At 35.0% G+C, this 20,214-nt stretch overlaps 4 protein-coding genes and 1 non-coding gene across 12 annotated transcripts; 2 read left to right on the forward strand and 3 right to left on the reverse strand.

Moving 5' to 3' along the window:
• Positions 1–1,027: 1,027 nt before the first annotated feature.
• Positions 1,028–3,369, reverse strand: LOC104737420 (uncharacterized). The gene is made up of 5 exons (XM_010457587.3): positions 2,740–3,369; positions 2,433–2,653; positions 2,095–2,299; positions 1,775–1,952; positions 1,028–1,689 (listed from the first exon to the last, which is right to left on the reverse strand). Exons 1-5 carry the CDS (start codon positions 2,830–2,832, stop codon positions 1,442–1,444), a joined length of 945 nt encoding a protein of 314 aa, XP_010455889.1. The 5' UTR covers positions 2,833–3,369; the 3' UTR covers positions 1,028–1,441.
• Positions 3,370–7,525: 4,156 nt separating this feature from the next.
• Positions 7,526–10,650, forward strand: LOC104737421 (putative protein phosphatase 2C 52). Of its 4 annotated transcripts, none has more exons than XM_019235169.2 (7): positions 7,600–7,811; positions 7,932–8,014; positions 8,729–9,100; positions 9,182–9,529; positions 9,610–9,727; positions 9,819–10,042; positions 10,121–10,650. In XM_019235169.2, the coding sequence occupies exons 3-7, from the start codon at positions 8,837–8,839 to the stop codon at positions 10,571–10,573; spliced, it is 1,407 nt and encodes a 468-aa protein (XP_019090714.1). In that variant the 5' UTR covers positions 7,600–7,811; positions 7,932–8,014; positions 8,729–8,836; the 3' UTR covers positions 10,574–10,650. The 4 variants fall into 4 exon arrangements, with proteins under 4 accessions (XP_087337684.1, XP_087337685.1, XP_019090714.1 ...); XM_087481560.1 differs by having other exon boundaries at positions 8,757–9,100; XM_087481558.1 differs by lacking the exon at positions 7,932–8,014 and having other exon boundaries at positions 7,526–7,811; positions 8,757–9,100.
• Positions 10,651–11,724: 1,074 nt separating this feature from the next.
• On the reverse strand, positions 11,725–14,292 carry LOC104737422 (protein SYM1). 4 transcript variants are annotated; one of them, XM_087481563.1, is made up of 8 exons: positions 13,794–14,292; positions 13,166–13,616; positions 12,914–13,054; positions 12,718–12,831; positions 12,454–12,627; positions 12,247–12,362; positions 12,050–12,110; positions 11,725–11,934 (listed from the first exon to the last, which is right to left on the reverse strand). In XM_087481563.1, exons 2-8 carry the CDS (start codon positions 13,520–13,522, stop codon positions 11,929–11,931), a joined length of 969 nt encoding a protein of 322 aa, XP_087337689.1. In that variant the 5' UTR covers positions 13,523–13,616; positions 13,794–14,292; the 3' UTR covers positions 11,725–11,928. The 4 variants fall into 4 exon arrangements, with proteins under 4 accessions (XP_087337689.1, XP_087337688.1, XP_087337690.1 ...); XM_087481562.1 differs by having other exon boundaries at positions 11,725–12,110; positions 13,794–13,931; XM_087481564.1 differs by lacking the exon at positions 13,794–14,292 and having other exon boundaries at positions 13,166–13,669.
• On the reverse strand, positions 13,785–13,856 carry TRNAQ-CUG (transfer RNA glutamine (anticodon CUG)). The gene has a single exon. It is a non-coding gene; the product is annotated as a tRNA-Gln (tRNA).
• Positions 13,813–17,666, forward strand: LOC147929945 (indole-3-acetic acid-amido synthetase GH3.10-like). Of its 2 annotated transcripts, none has more exons than XM_087481556.1 (5): positions 13,813–14,980; positions 15,103–15,788; positions 15,891–15,992; positions 16,079–16,905; positions 17,007–17,666. In XM_087481556.1, exons 2-5 carry the CDS (start codon positions 15,481–15,483, stop codon positions 17,543–17,545), a joined length of 1,776 nt encoding a protein of 591 aa, XP_087337682.1. In that variant the 5' UTR covers positions 13,813–14,980; positions 15,103–15,480; the 3' UTR covers positions 17,546–17,666. The 2 variants fall into 2 exon arrangements, with proteins under 2 accessions (XP_087337682.1, XP_087337683.1); XM_087481557.1 differs by having other exon boundaries at positions 14,021–14,454.
• The last annotated feature ends 2,548 nt before the right edge of the window (positions 17,667–20,214 follow it).

Here is a 20,214-nt window from a genome sequence, read left to right on the forward strand (position 1 = left end):
ATGTTCTTGAGTCGTAAAATATAGGTAAACTTTGTTAGCTTCGTTACGGAATATGTGCAAAAATGCACATGTGCTCATTTTTCCTCTATAGTCGGTCTTTACTACTAATAGATCATATCTAATTAATATTAGTATTAAAGTTTGATAATAAAGCAAACAAATACTGGTTTGTCCAAAAAAAAAAAAAAAAGCAAACAAATACTGGGTCGACGACATCAAATAAACAAAGAAAAATTCAGTTCTCATCACATCGAACAACGTGAATTCAGGTCGAGAAGAAACCCCAAAACATGACTTTCTCCGATTCTTTAGATTGTTTCTGTTTGCAGGTAATGAAAACAGTATTATTCATATCAATTTATTTTTTGGTCTGAAATTAATAAGATCAATTAATATAGTATTTATTACGCGAAAATGAAATGGGCCGACCACTTAAATTAAATTTTCCTTATCTAATTGTTAGGAAATGATTCTTTACAATTTAAGTTTATTGAAAAGAAAAAGAAAAAAAAAGGTGTCTAGAAAAATCGGTGGAGGGACCAAACACTGAAGTACACTCCATCAAGTCAATTTTGCAATCAAAGGTCCACGTTTTTTTATTTTTCTCCGTCATATGTTTGACATTTTTGTCCTCAAAAGGTCCCACTTTTTCCATTTTGTAACTTGTCTTTTTCTTTTCTATTTAGTTATGTATTTCCTAATAAAACCTTAAAACTGAATATAAAATCAACTTTAAATTGATATCATATTTTCAAAAAAAAATCAACAAATTAAACTCTTAATGTATTTCATACGAAAAAATTATATTAAAACTTAGAAAAAATATTTATTTAAATTAAAGTTTAAAGGTATTATTAGTTGTAATAAAACAAAATATTTAATTCAGCTATTTGATGTGTAAACCATTCACATTTTAAATCCTCATAATGCAAATTTTTGAGGAACAAATGTATAATAGCCAAACTAAAATACCGTAATATTTTTCTTCAAGTAATGTGATACACTGATTAATAAATACACAAATAGATGATTAGATTGGTTATATTTACCACTCCATTATAGTATTACTTGAGTACTCTCTCAGGTACAAGAAGAAGATCTCTCTCAGTCAATGTTATCAAGAAACAATAAACAAGAAACCACTCTTCTCAACAAATCAGCACTTATAATATACGACAACTCCCATTGATAGGACTTTAAAAGCTATATTCTACCCCCAAAACGCTGAAACTGCTGTAATTGCGTTTTAAGGAAACGCTCAGGCAACGGTCTGAGCCTCCTCGCCCCTGCCACTGCTACTCCAACCACTGGACAAACACGGTATTGTGACCAGGGAAAAAAAAGTAAATCTCCTTGTCACTTGACCAACAAGAAAAAAAAACAAAAAGAGATACAAAATCTACTTTTGAAATTTTATCAGTAATAGTAACAGGATTTTGTTTCAGCCACGGTGAGCCATTCTTGAGAAGTAGTTGAAGTCATGGTGTTGGACTCTTAGCTGTTTTAGCCAAGAATCCGCAACACTTAGTAGTGACACAACTCGCTCTTGATCTTGACCTTGATCATCTTCTGAGAGCCAAACATTGCCTTGCATCTTGTAAGTGGCTAAACCAAAAGGAAGCAAAGTTACGCCTTCTCCTTCCTTTCGAGTCCTCTCCTTTTCCCCACCATTCTCTTCTGGCTCCATATCTGTAAATCAATATACCATAATCATGATTACATCTTTTGCGGGGTATATCACATCAAAAGAACTGATTCAAAAGATTAGTGCTACCTTGGAAAGAAGATGAAAGAGTGTGATAACTAAGGAAACAAGTGGACAAATCTTTGATGGTCCTTCCCATTGGAATATGGTAAATCGGGTACCAAGCTACGGCCATCCAACTTGCCGGGGAAAGATCTACGCTTCTCAACGACATCAATCCCGGGTACCTTTGAGCCAATTCATTGATCTGAAACCAAAAAAGAATCATCATGTGACATATATTTCAAGTCTTGAAATGCTAACAAGAAGATCATTACAATCTAATGAACGTTTTCGCCTATTAGTAATGAGGAATCAACCAAGCGAACTAATCCTACTAATCAAGTTACCTTATCCATGAGAGGAACTCGAGCATAAGGAGCTGATCTCTCAAAGTATTGGAGGTATAGATAACCCAAACGATCATTAGGATGCAAGAGAGCGTCATGGTCAAGTCCTTCCTCAGAAGCACATCTCGAAAGTTTATCACTTTCACTCTCATCACTATATGAATCACTAAAGGAATCTCTGCTTTCCCCATCTTCAGAGTCATCCCTAATCAAACAACAACCCCAAAAGGAATCTCACATATTCATCAAAAGGATCAAACTTTCAAATCAAGAATTGCCTCAACAAAAACAATATTCAAAGCAGCAAATTCAGAAGCTATGTGTGTACGTATATGTACCTCAAGCGGATCAAGGAAGAACGAGAGGTGAAAATCTGAATAGCAGAGAGGTAAGGAACATAATATTGAACAAGAGATTCTCCATTAGTGAGACGAATAGGAACACCAGCTCCATAAGCACTCCATTCATCATAACAATCCCAGAGATCACTCAATCTGAAAAACTCAACCTTTTCTCTCTCCCATGGATGCCAAATCCGATTCAAACTCCTAATCTCCGCCTGCACAAATCCAACAAATCCCCTCCATTTTTAAGATAAACATTAAAAGAATAACAAGAAGAAGAAAAAAGAGAAGGTTACAAAACCTTGGGAAGAGATTGGGGTGGCACTAGGGGTGTTGTACAATGAAGGAACCTGTCAAGGTTGGATTTTTTCGTTGACCCTTTTCCAAACACCATGATTCTTTGCAAAGAGGGAGAGAGAGATAGAGAGGGGGAGAAATTGGGTTTCTTGCTTTGAAATAATAAAAATAGCACACAGAAGAAGAAACAGAGAGAAACGAAGGAGAAAGAAAGAAAGAAAGAAAGAAAGAAAGAGAGAGAGAGATGGGAGATTTTAAGAGGGAGACACGCAAGCGAGTGTCTGAGTTTTGACGTTAGGACAGCTGAATTTAAGGAAAACGGAATTTATGGACAAGCAATTTTTAAAAATTAAATTAATAGAAAGAAATGAATTTTGAAGAAAGAAAAAAAAAACGAAATCTGCTCAGTTACTTGCAGAAGAAAGAAAAGTCTTTTTTCTTTTTTGGGAAAATATTAAAATTTTCTGTGGAGAGAGCCGATTTTACGGTATTTTTGTTTGTTTCTTATATGATCACTAAAAAAAAAACAGTCTTTTGTTTTTGTTTTGGTACTGTTACAATTTCCCCGGAAAACTGAAAACTTTTCTCGTAAAAAAAAACAACAAGTGGGGGGTGTTGAATGAAATGATGGGATACGAAACAGAGATGAATGGGTTTTATAAGAAGGAGGTGATAATGGATTTGCTTTCTCTTCAAAATATTCTTTTTTTTACTTGATCAAAATCCTCTGTTTTTGTTTTTTTTTTCTTTGCTTTATTTAATTTTAGAAAATGAATTAAAATATAGTATGATAAATTAGAAAAAAAAAGATGATACAATTTAGAGAAAGAGAAAAAGAAGGTTCTGAATTCTTGATATAATTAAAAGAGTAAACAAACATACCTAATCTAATCAAAGATTATCTCAAAGTTTGACGATTTTCCTCGTCCACCACAGCTCATCATCCTCACGTGGTTTTTTTTTTAATATATATTTAAACATCTACTATAAAACTTTCACTGAAAATTAGTTAATAATATATACCACATTTTTTTAGGATTGCGAATAAAAAGCAGTTTATTTCTTTTTTTTAATCTATGTCTCTCGCTTTCAGAATAGTAAAGCAGATAATTTAGTATGATGAATTCGTACAATTCTGCATTTATTTCATATTGGTTTGTTTGAGCCAATTTTGTATTATGTTGTCAAATATATATATATATATATATATCACATTTTTTAAAAAGTTAATTAAGTTTGAATAATACTACATTTTAATGAAGTACTTAACAATTTACTGAATTACTAAAATCCAATTGAGCATGATATACAAATGTAAAATCCAATAACACTCATGCCAAACAAAAAAAAGAACCAAGAACACCAAATTGTAACACATGATTTAGAATCATTACAATCTTAAAGATAAATTGTTAATGCCATTATATTAGAACATTAATGAATACAACATTTTAATCTGTTTTATTGGACACATGATTTCTTTTTTCTTTTATATATATATACTTGTTTTTTGTCAACAATTAAACTAAAACAAGCTAACTCATTAATTAAATTCCTATATTAGTGAAGAACGAAACTCGATCTTTTATGTGATATTGAATTTACCATTCACTACTGCACTAAAATTAATTTACGTGAATATTTATACTTTATACACATTACGGAAAAAGTATTTGTTCATGAAGTATTTGAAAAGTTGTATAAAAATTAGGCTGCCTAACTTATTATCATAAAAAAAACCTACTACGTCGTTGTACTTCTACCGTGTATATTGATTGGATATCTTACATACAACATCGTCGTAGGAAGGGAAAAATAAAATGTTAGTCCAATTATAGAAAAATATGGTTTAATTTTTAAATATAGTAATTCTAGTAGTACATATGTATTATTATTATGTATATACTATATGTCTACATATATCTTCACACATAGTTCTTAAAAAAATTAAGAAAGTCAAAACTAATCTCTGAAAATTTATGCAATTATTTTTTAAAATGTCATTTTTGATATTGGTTTAATCACTATAATATCACGAATTTCTTTATGTAAAAAGAGTAAAGAAAAAGAGCTTTGTTTTGAGTTTATATATTTTTTTTGTTTCGAGTGAGAAAATTAAGAGATTAACTAACTTACAGTACTCTCAGTACTAACATTAATTATAAAATTTATTATCCCTAACAAATTATAAGCAAAAAAAAAAAATCACACGATGTTGAGAGGTTCGACGGTAGACTCGGTGCGGTAACGGTAGTGACAAGCAAATCACGTGTCCATCGGGCTATGTGTTAGTTTTCGTGACACGTGGCACATAAATTACAGACGTCATGTTTTTATGATTTTCCGTTAAACCGAGTTCTGCAAATCAAGTAAGCCGGTATGGTCGGTTGTGGGTAAATGACCGGTTTATAAGGCGGCGGGGATGCCAGTGCCAGATGGGTTTGAGAATTTTGATAGCTAAGGCGATCATCGTGATTTAGGGAACTGAAAACGAAGTTGATGAGAGTGACGTTTGTAGTTGTAGTGTTGTACTACTCTACCGATGGCTTTGGGCTTGGATTTTTTACCACGTGACGGTATTTGCTGTTACCATCGTATACAAATATTTGGAACTTAGCGTATATTGAGATAAGCTTTTTGGGCCTATTCAAATATTTTGGGCTAGATAGGCCTGATAATTTTTATAAACTCAATAATGAGACTGACAGTGGCCTCTTGGGACAACTTCGATTGATGCATATGTCTCTCTTTGACTCTTTTCTATTATTCTGTGAGTCGGGTTTAGAATTGGGAAACGTTGATAATGTAAAAAAATGAGTAGTTGATAATTCATCATATATGGCATAATCATGACACAAGCAGATGTTTTTATTATAGACAACAAGATAACTAACTGTCTCATTGCAAACACTATCGCTAAGAACTAGAAAACGAAGATTAAGAGTAAGAGTTTTGTGATCCTTGTGTTATGTAATGTGTAATATATAGTATGATCATACGATTTAGAGCATATAACATAACATAGTATATATATGGTGAAATTGACCCACGACCACATGACATAAATCGCTATCATACACATGGGAAGATGATGATGCCGTTCCTTTTCTTCTACCATAAGATATCCTTTTTACTTATTTCCCAACTCCTTTCTCCTTTCTTGTTATTTTTTTTTCAATAAATATTTATTTCTAACATATAATTTAGTTCGCATTATTGCATATTGTTCTTGTGATTAGGAGGTTGAGTTGACACCCGAGTTAAAGATATCAAATTCCATTCATATTGATATATGTTAAGAGTTTTGATTAGAACATACGAATATATTTCAGAATATAAATCAACAAGAAACCACCAAAAATAAAATAAATATTACTGACAATGTGAATACTGAATGAATAAATTCAACAAAAGTGCATACTATTGTATAACAGTCTAATGTCGGCAGTACATAATAATTCTCTGTGGACATAAATAATTTCGCATTTTCTTGCATAATTTTGGTTGTTAGTCAAACAATTTTTTCATCTCATACTCCACATAAACATGCAAAAAACTGTTTAGAGAAATCACAATTACAAAGTTATAATTTGTATAATCTATGCATTATCATATCAAGTCCTCGTAACAGTGTCTAAGGTTAGATTTTTGTTTGGAATTCGTGTTTTGGAAAGCAAAAGGAACCTTACAAGACTTTTACAAATGAATAATATCAAAATCTAAAACAATATGAAAGCTTTAATTCAAATAACAGTCATACAAAAGGAGTTTAACAAACAAAAACATATGAAAGAAAAAGGAGAAACGGATTAGGATGTGGAGAAAAAAAGTGAAAGAACATATTATTGGCTTTGTAGTGTAGTCTGTAGTGCCCATAAAAAATATATCATCTTGATCATCGTGCCGCTTTAATTAGGAAACACAAAGGAGGGAAAACATAATAAAAGGTTTACTATTTGATATCGACATATGAAGTTTCCAAGTATGAACACACGAAAGAGTATCTACATACGTATTTCAACACAAGTAGAAAAAGTTCAAAGATAAAGATGTGATGAATCCAAGTGGATGAATTTGTCTGTCACTTGCATACACTCAAAATCTGAAAAAAAAATAGTCAGAACTTGTGAAAATGCGTAAAATGATTGAACAAGTAAACATCATCAAATTAAATTATTATAAACTTGGAACAAAAAAAAAATAAGAAAAAAAGAGGGATGAATCATGTTGGTGAGGAGAAACAGGTATTACTGTTAGAGATGCAATCAAAACTTAAAGATTCAGGCCCATCCTCATCATCATCATAGCATGCGACTATATATATATAAATAAATAAAACTTGATCCAAATACATTTTATTTTCTTAAAGTACCATGAGAAAATATATACAGTAGATTTGTTTCTAACGTGTATACATGCTGAATTTAAGTAAAATTATTTGAACACTACTAACTCAATTGACAAATATAATTTTAATATCAATATGTACTATAAGAAAAATTCAAAGTTGATAATCAAAAATACCTTTTTTGGGAAAAAGGTTTTTACACTATAACCTAATCTTTGCGCATGGACAATATTATTATTCTTCTATGTATCATTGAATTTTTTTCAGAATATTCAAATATTTTTCATTTTATTCTGGATATTTTAGACCATTATGGATTAGTGTTTTATTTATATATATATATATAGAAAGTAATACAAATTTTTTTGTGATGGAGAGTGTATGGACTGGATTAATTTGGGAAAGCTATTCAAAATTTTTCATCTTCATACAAATTAGATTTAGACAGTTATTTGCAAAAGCACTAAAGCAGCTTTAATAATATCTATTTATCTCTTTCATGAAATTAAGAAATTCGAAAAGTTTCGATTATTTGGGGAAACTAAACCCTTTTTTTTTTGTTTTCTTTTTATCTCTCTCTCTCTCTCTCTCTCTATGTTTTTTTCCTCTTTCAATTAATGAGCTGAGCTTGATCCCCACACTCATTCAGACCTCTTCTCTCTTTCTCACTTCCTCTGTTTTCCAGTCTGCGTGAATCAACAACTGTTCTTGATTTAGAGACACAAAAGGTTCCTTCTTGTTACTTTTCATATTTCTCACATTTGATTTCTTGAGCCGTTCTGTTTCTCTTTATGGGTTTCTTGTTGTTGTTACCATGATTTAAGTCATCTCTGTTTGTTTGGTTTCAGTTCATCACTACTCTGCTCTAGTTTTTTCGACAGTTTTGTTTTCTTTCCTCTTCATCATCACTCTGCACTAGTTTGGTTTCCGGGTAATTTTCAGAATAATAGTTTGTTTCTTTTTTTTTTTTTTTTTTTTTTTCGATTCACTTTACTACATTGGATTCCTAAAAAGTGGATCCCTTTGCTCTAAAAACGGTAGCTTTTTCTTCTGAATTTTGTGTTAACGTTTCCTGAGATATATATATAGCCACAAATAAAGTGGATGTAAAACTCTCAAAGAGAATTTGTGATTTTTTTCAGATGTTGGTTAATGGTTTTAGTCATAGATTAGACATGTCTTTGTAAAGTATCTTCAAATAACGCTTAGATTTGCCTGAGTTTGATCTGTTTCAGGTTGTTGTCAGTTCTCAGTTTTTAAGTAATGCCATTTTCCTTCGAACATTGAAGAACTTACCTCATGGGTTTGGTTTCTCCTTGGTAAATGTTGGAGAAATCAATACTCTGTTCTTGATCTTTATGTTTTTGTGATTCTTGTAGGTCCTACTTTAGAATAATTTAATCACAGGGATTAGTAAACAAAGCCAAAGAACATAGATTAATAAGATCCCCAATGGTGGTAATGTGTCAGTTGTAAACAATGAAGACAGTCTTTGTAGTAATATATACTCTATTCTATTGTCAAGATCACATGCTGGATTTTGGTCTTTACTACTTATTGAGGCTTATTTTTCTCTGTGTTCTTGTTGAAACTGCTTTTAAACTATTCACTGAATCCTTTTTTTGCATTGCTCCTTATGTAAAAGCTCTCTGCTTGACTAAATTTTCTACTAGAGCATAACATTTGGAGATCTGTTGGTGGTACACAAGGAGAGTCTTTTCTCGTCTATATAACAACCGCTGGGATTAAACAAATGGGTGGTTGTGTATCGACTAGTAGTAAGAGTACGTGCAGTAGCTGGAGCAATGGGGAGAAGCCTGTGCGTCGACCATACCTTGGGATTGGTTGTTGTGTGAGCAAAAGGGCGAAGAGAACCTTCTCAGACCACATCGTCTCGTTGCAGAACTTGAGTTCTATACCAAATCGAATTACCAGCAGCAGCAAGAGCAGGAGCTCTTGCATTTTCACTCAACAAGGACGCAAGGGTATAAATCAGGATGCCATGATTGTGTGGGAAGTGAGTTCTTCAGACTCTTTTCTTTTGTTTTTTTAACAGTATGGTCAACTATAAACCGGGGGTTGCTGTTGCATTTTGTAGGATTTTATGTCTGAAGATGTGACCTTTTGTGGTGTATTTGATGGTCATGGTCCTTATGGCCATCTTGTTGCTAGAAAGGTGAGAGACACATTGCCTGTGAAGTTGCAATCTTTCTTCCATAGGCTTCAGTCGAAGCAAAACGGTTCTAAAGGAACTCGATTCAGAAGAAACTCAAGCAAATCTGCTGTCCAAGAAGCTGTTAAAGAAGGATCTGATGAAGATAAACTAAAAGGCTTGTGGGGAGAAGCTTTCATGAAATCGTTTAAAGCCATGGATAAAGAACTGCGGTCTCATCCTAATCTGGACTGCTTCTGCAGTGGCAGCACTGGTGTAACAATTCTTAAACAGGTAGATCTAGAGATCATAGAGCTCTCTTTCGGGTTCAACCATGTTTCCTCTGATCTAGATGATTTCTTTTGATTTTTCAGGGCTCTAATCTCTTCATGGGAAACATTGGAGATTCCCGGGCCATCCTTGGATCAAAAGATAGTAATGATTCTATGGTGGCAACTCAACTAACAGTTGATTTGAAGCCGGACTTACCGAGTATGCTTAACACCTTTTCATAATCTATTTTTTTTTCTTGGCTTGTATGCATTTATCTAATTAGGACGTTACTGTTTTGTGGGTCTGATAGGGGAAGCTGAGAGGATCAAACGGTGTAAAGGTCGAGTATTTGCGCTGGAAGACGAGCCCGAGGTGCCACGAGTCTGGCTACCTTATGATGATGCACCTGGATTGGCCATGGCTAGGGCGTTTGGTGACTTCTGTCTAAAAGAGTATGGAGTCATTTCAATACCTGAGTTCACTCACCGTGTTCTTACAGACAAAGATCAATTCGTTGTTCTTGCCTCAGACGGAGTAAGTAAACAAGTGATCTTATCTAATTTCTGAGCTTCAAGACAAAGGCTTTACTGATCTTTGAGCTTTAATGAACAGGTATGGGATGTGTTAAGCAACGAAGAAGTTGTTGACATTGTAGCTTCAGCTACAAGCCGGGCATCAGCAGCTAGGATCTTGGTGAACTCAGCTGCACGTGAATGGAAACTAAAGTATCCGACTTCAAAAATGGATGACTGTGCAGTGGTGTGTTTGTTTCTGGATGGTAAGATGGATTCTGAGTCGGATTATGATGAACAGGGCTTCTCCTCTGCCACTAATGCTGTAGAATCAGATGATGGCCAAAGATCAGAACCATGTCTCCAAAGAAACTTCACAGTTAGATCATCATCAGATCAAGAAAATGAGACTAACGGTAATGTGAATACAGAGACTGATGCAGAGGATGAGAAGACGGTAGGTGATCAAAACTGGTTGGGTCTAGAAGGTGTCACACGCGTGAACTCACTTGTCCAGCTTCCCAGATTCTCTGAAGAGAAGTCGAAGACTTGATATTAGTTTTTAACGTTACTAGATTTTAAGCAGCGGTACAATGATTTTACAAAAAAAAAAAAAAAAAAGTTTAAAAATTGTATTTGTTTGTTAATTTTGTTTAGTGTTTAAGATTGTATTTCTTATAGTTATAAAAGTAGAAATTTTTACTGCTTTTTAGATTTAACCCATGAAAAAATTATTCTTACATTATTATATTTTAAAATTTTTAGTGTTTTTAAATTTAATCGGTAAGTTTAAAGTTATTTCGATTTAACTCGTGAAAAAATTATATCCATAAAAGTTATTTTGCAGTATACCGCATATTAATTTATATTATAAATACTCTAATTTATTAGATTTAACTCGTGAAATAATTATTTTTGCATTTTTTATTAGCATATTAATAACCATTAAAGTTTTAATTGTTCATATGAAACAATATAGTTATTACTGAATATTAGAGTTTTTAAAAGAAGAAAATATTGTATAGATATTTTTGGCATATGTTATTAAGTGTAATAAATTTCTTAATATATAAATTGTTTTAGGAAATTATAAACCAAATTTGTAGAGACATTTTAGGAATTTAATTGATTCTGTTTGTATGTGCAATTTTTTAAGGATTAAATTTGTAAATAAGTATAATTACTTAAAGGACACCAAATATACTTCAGTTTATAAAAACACCACGGATAATTATTTAGTTTTATTTATTATAATTTGAGAAATCTAAGGAATCAACCCCTAAGTACCTCAAATCAAGTAATGTAGATGACTAAATCTACATTTTACATTCAAAATATGTAAAACAAAAATTTATATTGAAAGTCTATGCAAACAAAATCTCTAAAGATAGTTTTGGTGATTTTATGAGATTAAAACTTTAATATGTAGAGCTGTTTTTGGAAAAATCGGAATGTATAGATATTGTTAAGATTTTATGGCAATAAATATAACAAATATTGGTCGATTTAAGAAAGTTTAGTATTTGAGTTTCTCTACAATGTTATTTATGGAATTTTTTAAAAGATTAATATTATAAATAAAAATTTAAATTAGCAAAACTTAAAGGGCATAACCAAAATGTACTTCAAAAATGTTAATATAGATTTCTGGTATGTGATCTTGAAAAAATTGTTATGCTTGAGCATTGTGCGCAGCTTGATCTGTTTCTTTTTTTGCTGGTGTTTTGAGTTTGGTGTATCTGTATTTCACAATAGATTTGCCTCATCGATTCTATCTTAGAATCCATGAATCAAATGTATACATGTATTAGGTATCTCTTCAAAAAAGAAAAGAATATATGTGCTTGGTGTTCTTCATCCACTTCCTGCTACAGTCTATAGAAATCGGAATCTACATGCTGATGTCGCCTAGTCCTGTCAAGTATTTGCAGGTACAAATTAGCTTAGAAGAACACTCTGACCAAACATTTAAACGCTCAAGTCTATTTTTGAAGAGGGGGGTCTCAGAGAAAAGGAACAGTTGACAAACCTCACTCGAGTTAGAGTTTGTTTTCTGTAATGCTGGCGCCTCTGCCTTCTCATTTGAGTAACTTCAAGAATTCAAAATGAAAACCAAGAAACTAATATTAGCAACATAAAACTTCTCTTCATGATAGCCGACAAGCTGATATGCCCAACATGTTCAAATAAATTGGATTACAAAGATTAAAGATGAAGAAGACTCACGTCGACAATATAGTGACCCATATGAGTTCAATACAATCCACCCAAAGAAGCCTTTGGTCTACAGGAATTACACCGTATGTAACCAAGTGAGCCAATGGCCAGAGTTTCCAGCCTGCCTGCACAACCAAAATCATGACAAAACATTTAAAAAGACGAACTTTAAAGCTTTCATAAGATTATAAAGACAAAGGCAAGACTGATAATTACAGTGATCATTGGCCAAAATGTGGTCTTGATTTCGCTGAAAATGTCAGCTGGAGATTGGAAACGCAAGAGCCCTAAAACTGTAAAGTAGATACTATTCCAAATTGCAGACCACACGGTTTGATCAAAGGCGATTTTTGCGGGGACTACCCACCATTCTTGAAAAGGAAAGAGAGCCTTGAAATAAACAAGGATTTGGTCTTCAGCGTATTGTATCAACAACATGTTACTACAACATATCTTGACAAAACAAAGAATGATATTTACCTCACAGAATTGGTAGTAATAATGAGAGAGTGAACCATGGAGAGTGAATCCAACAAGACCTGATCTAACTACGCGAGATCGATCAAACTCAAATAGCGGTTTTCCTTCATAGCACTGCATAAATAAATTTTACAACCAAAATGGTCAGAGAGAACTCAAATTTAGAAGCTTTCTAAAGGGGTTTGAGTTTGTTTACTTGTGCAATCCAATCTCCAAGAGAATACACAATTCCACTAATGGCCATTTTCGCCAGAACAGGGTTTGTTTTGAGAATTTGTTCATATGCAACCCAATTGTGTTCAGGTGCATACCTGAGTATCTCGTAGAGAGTCCAACCCTAAGTAGAACAGTAACAATCTATTACATCAAATTTTGGTATAATCTTATAAAGGAGCAAGCTTTGCAGAAACCTAAGAATCAATCAATCAAAACAAAACCTAAAGCTTACTTGCCAATAGTCATGATCGATGGATAAAAGCTTTGTAACCGCAACAGTACCAGCGGCGAGAACTATGGCTGCGTTGATTCCTCGACTCATCAACCGATCGTTATCTCTATCTTCTCCATCTCCTTCATCTTCTTTTCGTTCTTCTTTTGGCTTAAAATTAACACTTTTCAAATCGATTGCTTCTCTGTCTTCAATGATGGAGCCAACAACGATCAAACTCCTCTTCTTTGATGCAATCAATCGTCTCTGATTCTTAAAAGGGCTGAGTCTAGGTAACTGATCGGCGATTCTAATCCGTGAAGGAAGCTTCCCTGAGACAACGATGATGGTGGTAGGACAACAAGACAGAGCTGCCATGGAGCTTGTGTACTTCTTCTCAAATCTCAAAGGAAGATCCTTTTTTCCTTCTCTTCTCGTTGGTTCTCTCACCGCCAAAGGTTAAGTTTTTAGACTTCACCAAAAAAAAAAAAAAAAACAAAACAAAACAAAACAAAAGACTTTTGTGACCAAACGGTAGGAAACTGAGCCAAACCGAGTTTCGGTTTAATGTTGATCGATAACCGAAGAAAAAAAATCGAATTACATAAAAACCGGATTGCACATTTGAAGCCGAAAAAAAAGGTCCTACCGAGACTTGAACTCGGGTTACTGGATTCAGAGTCCAATGTCCTGACCACTAGACCATAGGACCAGTTGCTATGTGCCCTACCATTTCCATTTAAGACCAGGGCATGTTCAAGGACTATAGTTGAGTATACCATCGTTGTCTCCACCGCTTCGGCAGTCTCTGTTGAAAGATTCCGATCAAAAGAAATTTATGAATACGAGCTTGAGTACTACTACATCTCCTTGGTTAACGATGTTGATAGTATTAGGTTTTGGTGAAATTAAAAAAAAAAAATTGGGGCTTTCCTGGTTCTTTTGGCCAATTCCGTTGATTTTAGGGTTTTGGAAAGCTTGGGATCGTAGAGGATGAGAGTTTAGGTGTATGATGAGAGAATATGGGATCCAACCCAATTCCCAGGTTAGCTTTGATTTCTCATTGATTCGACAAAGCATGTAATTGAGATTATGGAGGAGGCAATATGATTCGTTAAGTTTATGTGGTTTTTGGGGCAATATGATTCATTAAGGAGGCCATGCCAAATGTTGGCCTTATACACCACGTTCATAGATGCATCCACAAGGGGACAACTTAGATTTTTCTGTGTGTTGCATCCAAAGATGTACTGTGTACCCAAAAAAATCCGCGTTCACCAACCACGGATAACCAGTTCTCGTCTGGTTAGGTAAGCGCTTCTTGAAACAATTTGAATGTTTCTCAGAGGCTGGTCATGTCAGTACTACCCACGTTTTTTGTATGGTGTCTTGGAGATAAGATGAACTGGTGACAATTCTGTTTTTTGGCTTATATTGAGATTAACGTGCAGCCAGTCCTTTGCTTTACGGTTCTTGATAAGATATTTAAGGATTTAATTACCCATCGAGAAGATAATGAGGCAGAAAAAGGCTAAAGAGATTCATTTGACTAGCAAACCATGATCGTCATTTTGTGTATATACGAATTGGGAGAGAGAGAAAGAAAGGGAAGGGACTTTAAAAGTTAGATCCGTTGAAAGTAGTGGTAGGCCTGTGAAGGTTGAGGTTGAGGGAAGAGCCAGCCTGCCCAAAAAAAAAAAAATATCTTGTGCAACATGTGATGAGTAGTAGCTTGGTCCTACATGCTTATCCAGATATATGCTGAGAAACAAACATCAAAGGGTTGGCCACATTTTAAGAAAAACTAAAATTTCTATTGCTAGATTGTTCAAATAGGTGATTATGAGCTCTGTTCATTTAATATTTGCCATATATATTGCTATATGCACTGAATTATTACAGGGAAAGGGAAAGCAGTTGAAAGAGATCTAACAAGATGTAGAGGTTTTGATTTTTAGGAGGCAGAGAGGCTTATCATGGGACCACAGTGGATGATATTGCAAAATACATTGTGGTTAAGGTTTGTCTCTGGAGCACATGTTGCGACTGGGATACTCTTATGTGAGAACGCATTAATATCTGTAATAAGTGAAGGATAGAACTTGTGGACGGTAATTCCCGTGACATTTATGGAGGTATCTGTGATGGTTTTTTCCTATTGAAAAGACAAATAAGGAGACCCCAAAAAAGTGAGAACAACAATACACAGAAAAGAAAATATCATCACTTTTTTTCGTTGAAGACAAATAGTGTGGTCAATGACCACTACTCCCCAATATGTTGGGTTAGGAGTTCTACTCATTCTGCATCGCTGAGATACAGAAGTTTTGTCTTTGATGGAAACTGTAGAAGCTGGTCATGATGATGTTATTGGTTGGTTCGAGCATGTATCGGAGAATGCCTGCAAGGTTCAAAGCGAGACTCTGCGCCGGATTCTTGAGCTCAACTCCGGAGTGGAGTATCTGACGAAATGGCTTGGAACTGTTGATATAGAAAAGATGGACGATTATACCTTGGAAAATCATTTTACTTCCTTGGTCCCTATTGTCTCACATGCTGATTTAGATCCTTATATTCAAAGAATAGCAGATGGAGAGACTTCTCCATTGCTTACACGAGAAGCCATCACTGTTCTGTCCCTCAGGTATATATATGCATCTTTTTTATGTCTCTCTGTGTGTGTATGTGATTTATGTCCTGTCTTGATCCCTTTCTCCTCTTTTTTTTTTTTTTTTTTTTGACGCAGCTCTGGAACAACAGAAGGAAGACAAAAGTATGTTCCGTTTACTCGCCATAGCGCGCAAACTACTCTTCAGATTTTCCGATTATCAGCGGCTTACAGATCAAGGTTTGTTTTCATTTCTTGTCTTTTCTTTTCCAATAAAAACTTCTTCATTTGCTCATAACTTTCTACTATGCTTCTTTTTCGTAAAGGTTTTATCCAATAAGGGAAGGAGGGAGGATTCTTGAGTTCATATACGCGGGGAAGGAATTTAAGACGCAAGGAGGGTTGACAGTAGGAACGGCCACAGCACATTACTACGCGAGTGAAGAGTTTAAAACTAAGCAGGAGACAACAAAGTCCTTCACTTGTAGCCCACAAGAGGTCATCTCGGGAGGTGATTTTGGGCAGTGCACGTATTGTCATCTCCTACTTGGTCTCCATTACTCCAGCCAAGTAGAGTTTGTCGCCTCTGCTTTTTCATACACCATTGTCCAAGCTTTCTCCTTTTTCGAAGACATCTGGAGAGAGATTTGTGCTGACATCAAGGAAGGCAATCTCAACTCAAGAATCACTCTGCCCAAGATGAGGAAAACTGTATTGGCTCTGATCAGACCAAACCCGTCTCTAGCTTCCCATATCGAGGAGATCTGCATGGAGCTGGAATCAAATCTCGGATGGTTTGGTTTGATCCCAAAACTATGGCCAAATGCAAAATTCATCTCCTCAATCATGACGGGTTCCATGCTGCCGTACCTGAAAAAACTGAGGCATTACGCTGGCAGTTTGCCTCTGGTGAGCGCAGATTATGGGTCAACCGAGAGCTGGATCGGTGTGAACGTTGATCCTCATCTTCCCCCAGAAGATGTGACCTTTGCCGTGATTCCAACGTTTAGTTACTTCGAGTTTATACCACTTTACAGGCGCCAGAATGAATCAGACATAGGCAGTGACGGTGACTTTGTCGAAGAGAAACCTGTTCCACTTTCACAAGTCAAACTCGGACAGGAGTACGAACTTGTTCTTACCACCTTCACAGGTAAATAAAAACCTCCACTGCAGTTTCCGTAGTCTATTGGTATAATCAACGAGCTTTGCTTCCTCTGTTTCATCGCGTCCTCTGCTTTTTCCTCTGTTCAGGTCTCTATAGGTACAGATTAGGAGACGTCGTGGAAGTAACCGGTTTTCACAAAGGCACACCGAAGCTAAGTTTCATATACAGAAGAAAACTCATCTTAACCATCAACATTGACAAGAATACAGAGAAGGATCTTCAGAGAGTGGTTGATAAGGCGTCTCAGCTTCTGAGCCGAACCACAAGAGCAGAAGTTGTTGACTTTACAAGCCAGGCAGACGTTATAGCTCGTCCCGGTCACTACGTCATCTACTGGGAAATCAGAGGAGAAGCAGAGGATAAGGCTCTCGAAGAATGCTGCAGAGAGATGGATACTGCTTTTGTGGACTATGGTTACGTTGTGTCGAGGCGCATGAACTCGATCGGACCGCTCGAGCTACGAGTTGTGGAACGAGGCACGTTTGGGAAAGTGGCGGAACGGTGCGTTGGGAAATGCGGTGGCTTGAACCAGTTTAAGACTCCTAGGTGTACGACCAATTCGGTTATGCTTAACATACTTGATGATTCTACTATCAAGAGATTTCGCAGTTCGGCTTATAACTAGAAAACCTGATTTCTAAATTTAGTTTTGGTGTTTTTATCTTTCTGAATCTGTGGCGGCTGTGTTAATGTACGCAGATTTGACCATTTACAAATGAAGAATAAAGTAACTTTTTGATTTAAAAGATGGAGTAACTAAATTTAGTAATTTCAAAAATTAAATCATTTCTATTTTAGCTGTGTAGATTTGCGTTTGGGAGAAAAGGAGGCAAAATTTGTGACAATAACAAGAATTAATATTTTATTTATGTAAATAAATAGGTTCTTAACTCTTAAGTTAGGAGATTAAACTTTAAGTTGTGAAATCACGTAGAAATCACGTCATTAGGCTCATAGGTGATTTCAGAACATTAACATCTCTTATTAGGCTCATAGGAGGTTTGGCAATCCATCGCCGGCATGATTTGGCCGTGGCCATTCTTCATCATTATCTTTTAGAAGCATTTAGAATTTACGTAGATATTTTGATCATTTTTTTAAGTTATAATAAGAGAATTTTTGAGAGATGATAAACGTTATATCGTCATATAGATTGTGTTAGGAACTAAAGTAATACTGAAAAAAATTGCAAAATATGAACGAGAATGTGTTGTTAGGTTTCAAGATCATTACAACAGTGCATGCATGTCATTCACAACTTTTTTTCTTTTTTTTTATATGTCATTCACAACTTCATTTATCCAATCATAAAATTTGCATTGATTTCGCAAACCAAACCATGTTTACCTCTAGATTTTTTTTCTTTGCATTGTTCTACTCTTATAAGCTAATGGTGAACCAAACAATAGTGTGGCATAAAGTTGTGTAACAAGTAGTAGTTCTTCAGTAGCAGTATACAGTATATGGAGTATGGGAAAAGAAAGTGGTCTAGTTTTGATATAGACAAAATAAAATAAAACATTTATTAGATGTCACAAAAACAAACACGCATTAAAAGGTAAGATTGAGAGAGACACAAGTGGGGGCTAAATTGAATCAATAGAATACAACAATACTGGTAAAAGAAAAACATTTATTAGATGTTGAATGGAGGAGAGGTAGTGATACATAAGTGTTACTGGTTAAGTATTAACCAAGTGTGGCACACATTTTTCTTGCTTTTACATTCGTTCCCAACTAAACAAAATAAAATCCATATTTATGGTTCTGGACCGACCTGATAGACATAGTTTTAAACCCTATTTTCCTACTGCAAGTGCACATCAAAGAAGTAGTATTTAGGGGTCGAATCCCACAAAGACCAAGTTTCACTCTATGGTTCTATTGGTTCAATTTCAAGCTAAAACAATTCAAAATTGGGTTTGTTTGGTAACAGTAACGCGATTAAAACGGTATAAAAAGGCAATAAGCAAAACACTAGATCAGGGATAATTCTCGGGAATTTCAGAGATAGCAACTAAACAACTATTCAGGGCATAGATTAAGTATCAGTCAAGAACTCAAACATAAATATAAACTGATCCACTGTCGTGGTATCAATAACTCTATCTGATCGATTCTGTGCGGAAACGCGGAGCACATGCTCAGACATCCGGAGCACATGCTCGGCGGTCCATAAACCCTAAACTGTCGTTTGAGCCCAGAATCGCAGACAAGCATTAAAGAACAGGAATGATAAGTTCACAAATCACCTACACATCAACTTTCGCAGGTCTAGGATAATTTGCCCACTAATGTCTTTTCTAGCAACCTATTACACTTTTGATGAATAGATAAACCTAGAATCATAGATTGGGTGATCAAATCAACCTAAGCATTAAGTCTAACAATAGTGAAGACAATCGATTATATAAAGCCCTATTTGTGTTATGTTGCTAACCCATGAAACCCCTAATCTAGCAAAGAAAACTACTCAGACATAGAGAAATGAATCATAGCAAAAGATGAGAAATTCAATGACATAAAAATAAAAAGGCTTCAGAGAATGCTTCACAAGGTAGCCGCTCTTCTCCCTCTCACAAAAACGTCGCTCAAAAAAACCAAAGAAAAAGTATATTTTCTCTCCTAAAAACCCTAGGTTAAATAGCATACAAGTAGAGAAAAATAAGGAAAGAATCCAAATTCAAATCTCCCTATTAAAAAGCGATCTCAACGCTCTTTCTCTCACAAAGGATCGCCTAAAATAAGGGGAATTAGGCAGGGAATCGGCGCCTAGATGCTTGCCACGTGTCGTCATGAAACCGTAGAGTTGGGAGCATGTGCTTGGAAATCGGGAGCATGTGCTCATGGGTCTAAAATCAGCTTTTCTGCTCCAATTCAACTCCTTTCTATTCCGATTGCTCCTGCTGTTCCAATCCTTGCTTTTAGCTTCCTAGCCTCTTATTATAACCTGAAAAGGACTCAAACAACTACAAAACTATCAAATAAACGGGGTCAAAGTGAGTCAAAACCGTAACATATCACGACGCATGCATTACAATACATATTTAGCTTTTTCCTTGTCTAAATTACATTGGTGGACGTTGGTAAAGTCTAGAAATTATACCGTTAAGTCTGGATACGAAGTCGCGAGAGCTATTTTCATCCTGTTTGCGATCTTCTTCCTCAGGAACCTAGTGTTACGAAACTCAAAGCGCAATCATGGAAATTAAAAACATTACGAAAGCTGAAGCATTTCGTGTGGCAATATGTAATTGGATGCTTGGCAACATGCCAACACTTGCATTATCGCCG

The sequence above is a fragment of the Camelina sativa genome, chromosome 13 (assembly GCF_030686135.1).
Source record: "Camelina sativa cultivar CO46 ecotype springtype chromosome 13, ASM3068613v1".
Lineage (NCBI taxonomy): Eukaryota > Viridiplantae > Streptophyta > Magnoliopsida > Brassicales > Brassicaceae > Camelina > Camelina sativa.

Excerpts from the sequence above, each read along its gene's own strand:
- LOC104737422 (XM_087481562.1), bottom strand. The coding sequence starts at position 13,522 with ATGGCAGCTCTGTCTTGTTGTCCTACCACCATCATCGTTGTCTCAGGG. Across the intron at positions 12,832-12,913 it reads TTGGAGATTGGATTGCACAA|TGCTATGAAGGAAAACCGCT; the intron begins GTAAACAAACTC and ends TTATTTATGCAG. Across the intron at positions 12,111-12,246 it reads TGGGTCACTATATTGTCGAC|TTACTCAAATGAGAAGGCAG; the intron begins GTGAGTCTTCTT and ends GAATTCTTGAAG.
- LOC147929945 (XM_087481556.1), top strand. The coding sequence starts at position 15,481 with ATGGAAACTGTAGAAGCTGGTCATGATGATGTTATTGGTTGGTTCGAG. Across the intron at positions 15,789-15,890 it reads ATCACTGTTCTGTCCCTCAG|CTCTGGAACAACAGAAGGAA; the intron begins GTATATATATGC and ends TTTTTGACGCAG. Across the intron at positions 15,993-16,078 it reads TCAGCGGCTTACAGATCAAG|GTTTTATCCAATAAGGGAAG; the intron begins GTTTGTTTTCAT and ends TTTTTCGTAAAG.
- LOC104737421 (XM_087481558.1), top strand. The coding sequence starts at position 8,837 with ATGGGTGGTTGTGTATCGACTAGTAGTAAGAGTACGTGCAGTAGCTGG. Across the intron at positions 9,728-9,818 it reads TTTGAAGCCGGACTTACCGA|GGGAAGCTGAGAGGATCAAA; the intron begins GTATGCTTAACA and ends TGGGTCTGATAG. Across the intron at positions 10,043-10,120 it reads TTGTTCTTGCCTCAGACGGA|GTATGGGATGTGTTAAGCAA; the intron begins GTAAGTAAACAA and ends TTTAATGAACAG.
- LOC104737420 (XM_010457587.3), bottom strand. The coding sequence starts at position 2,832 with ATGGTGTTTGGAAAAGGGTCAACGAAAAAATCCAACCTTGACAGGTTC. Across the intron at positions 2,654-2,739 it reads CACCCCAATCTCTTCCCAAG|GCGGAGATTAGGAGTTTGAA; the intron begins GTTTTGTAACCT and ends GGATTTGTGCAG. Across the intron at positions 2,300-2,432 it reads TCTTCCTTGATCCGCTTGAG|GGATGACTCTGAAGATGGGG; the intron begins GTACATATACGT and ends TTGTTTGATTAG.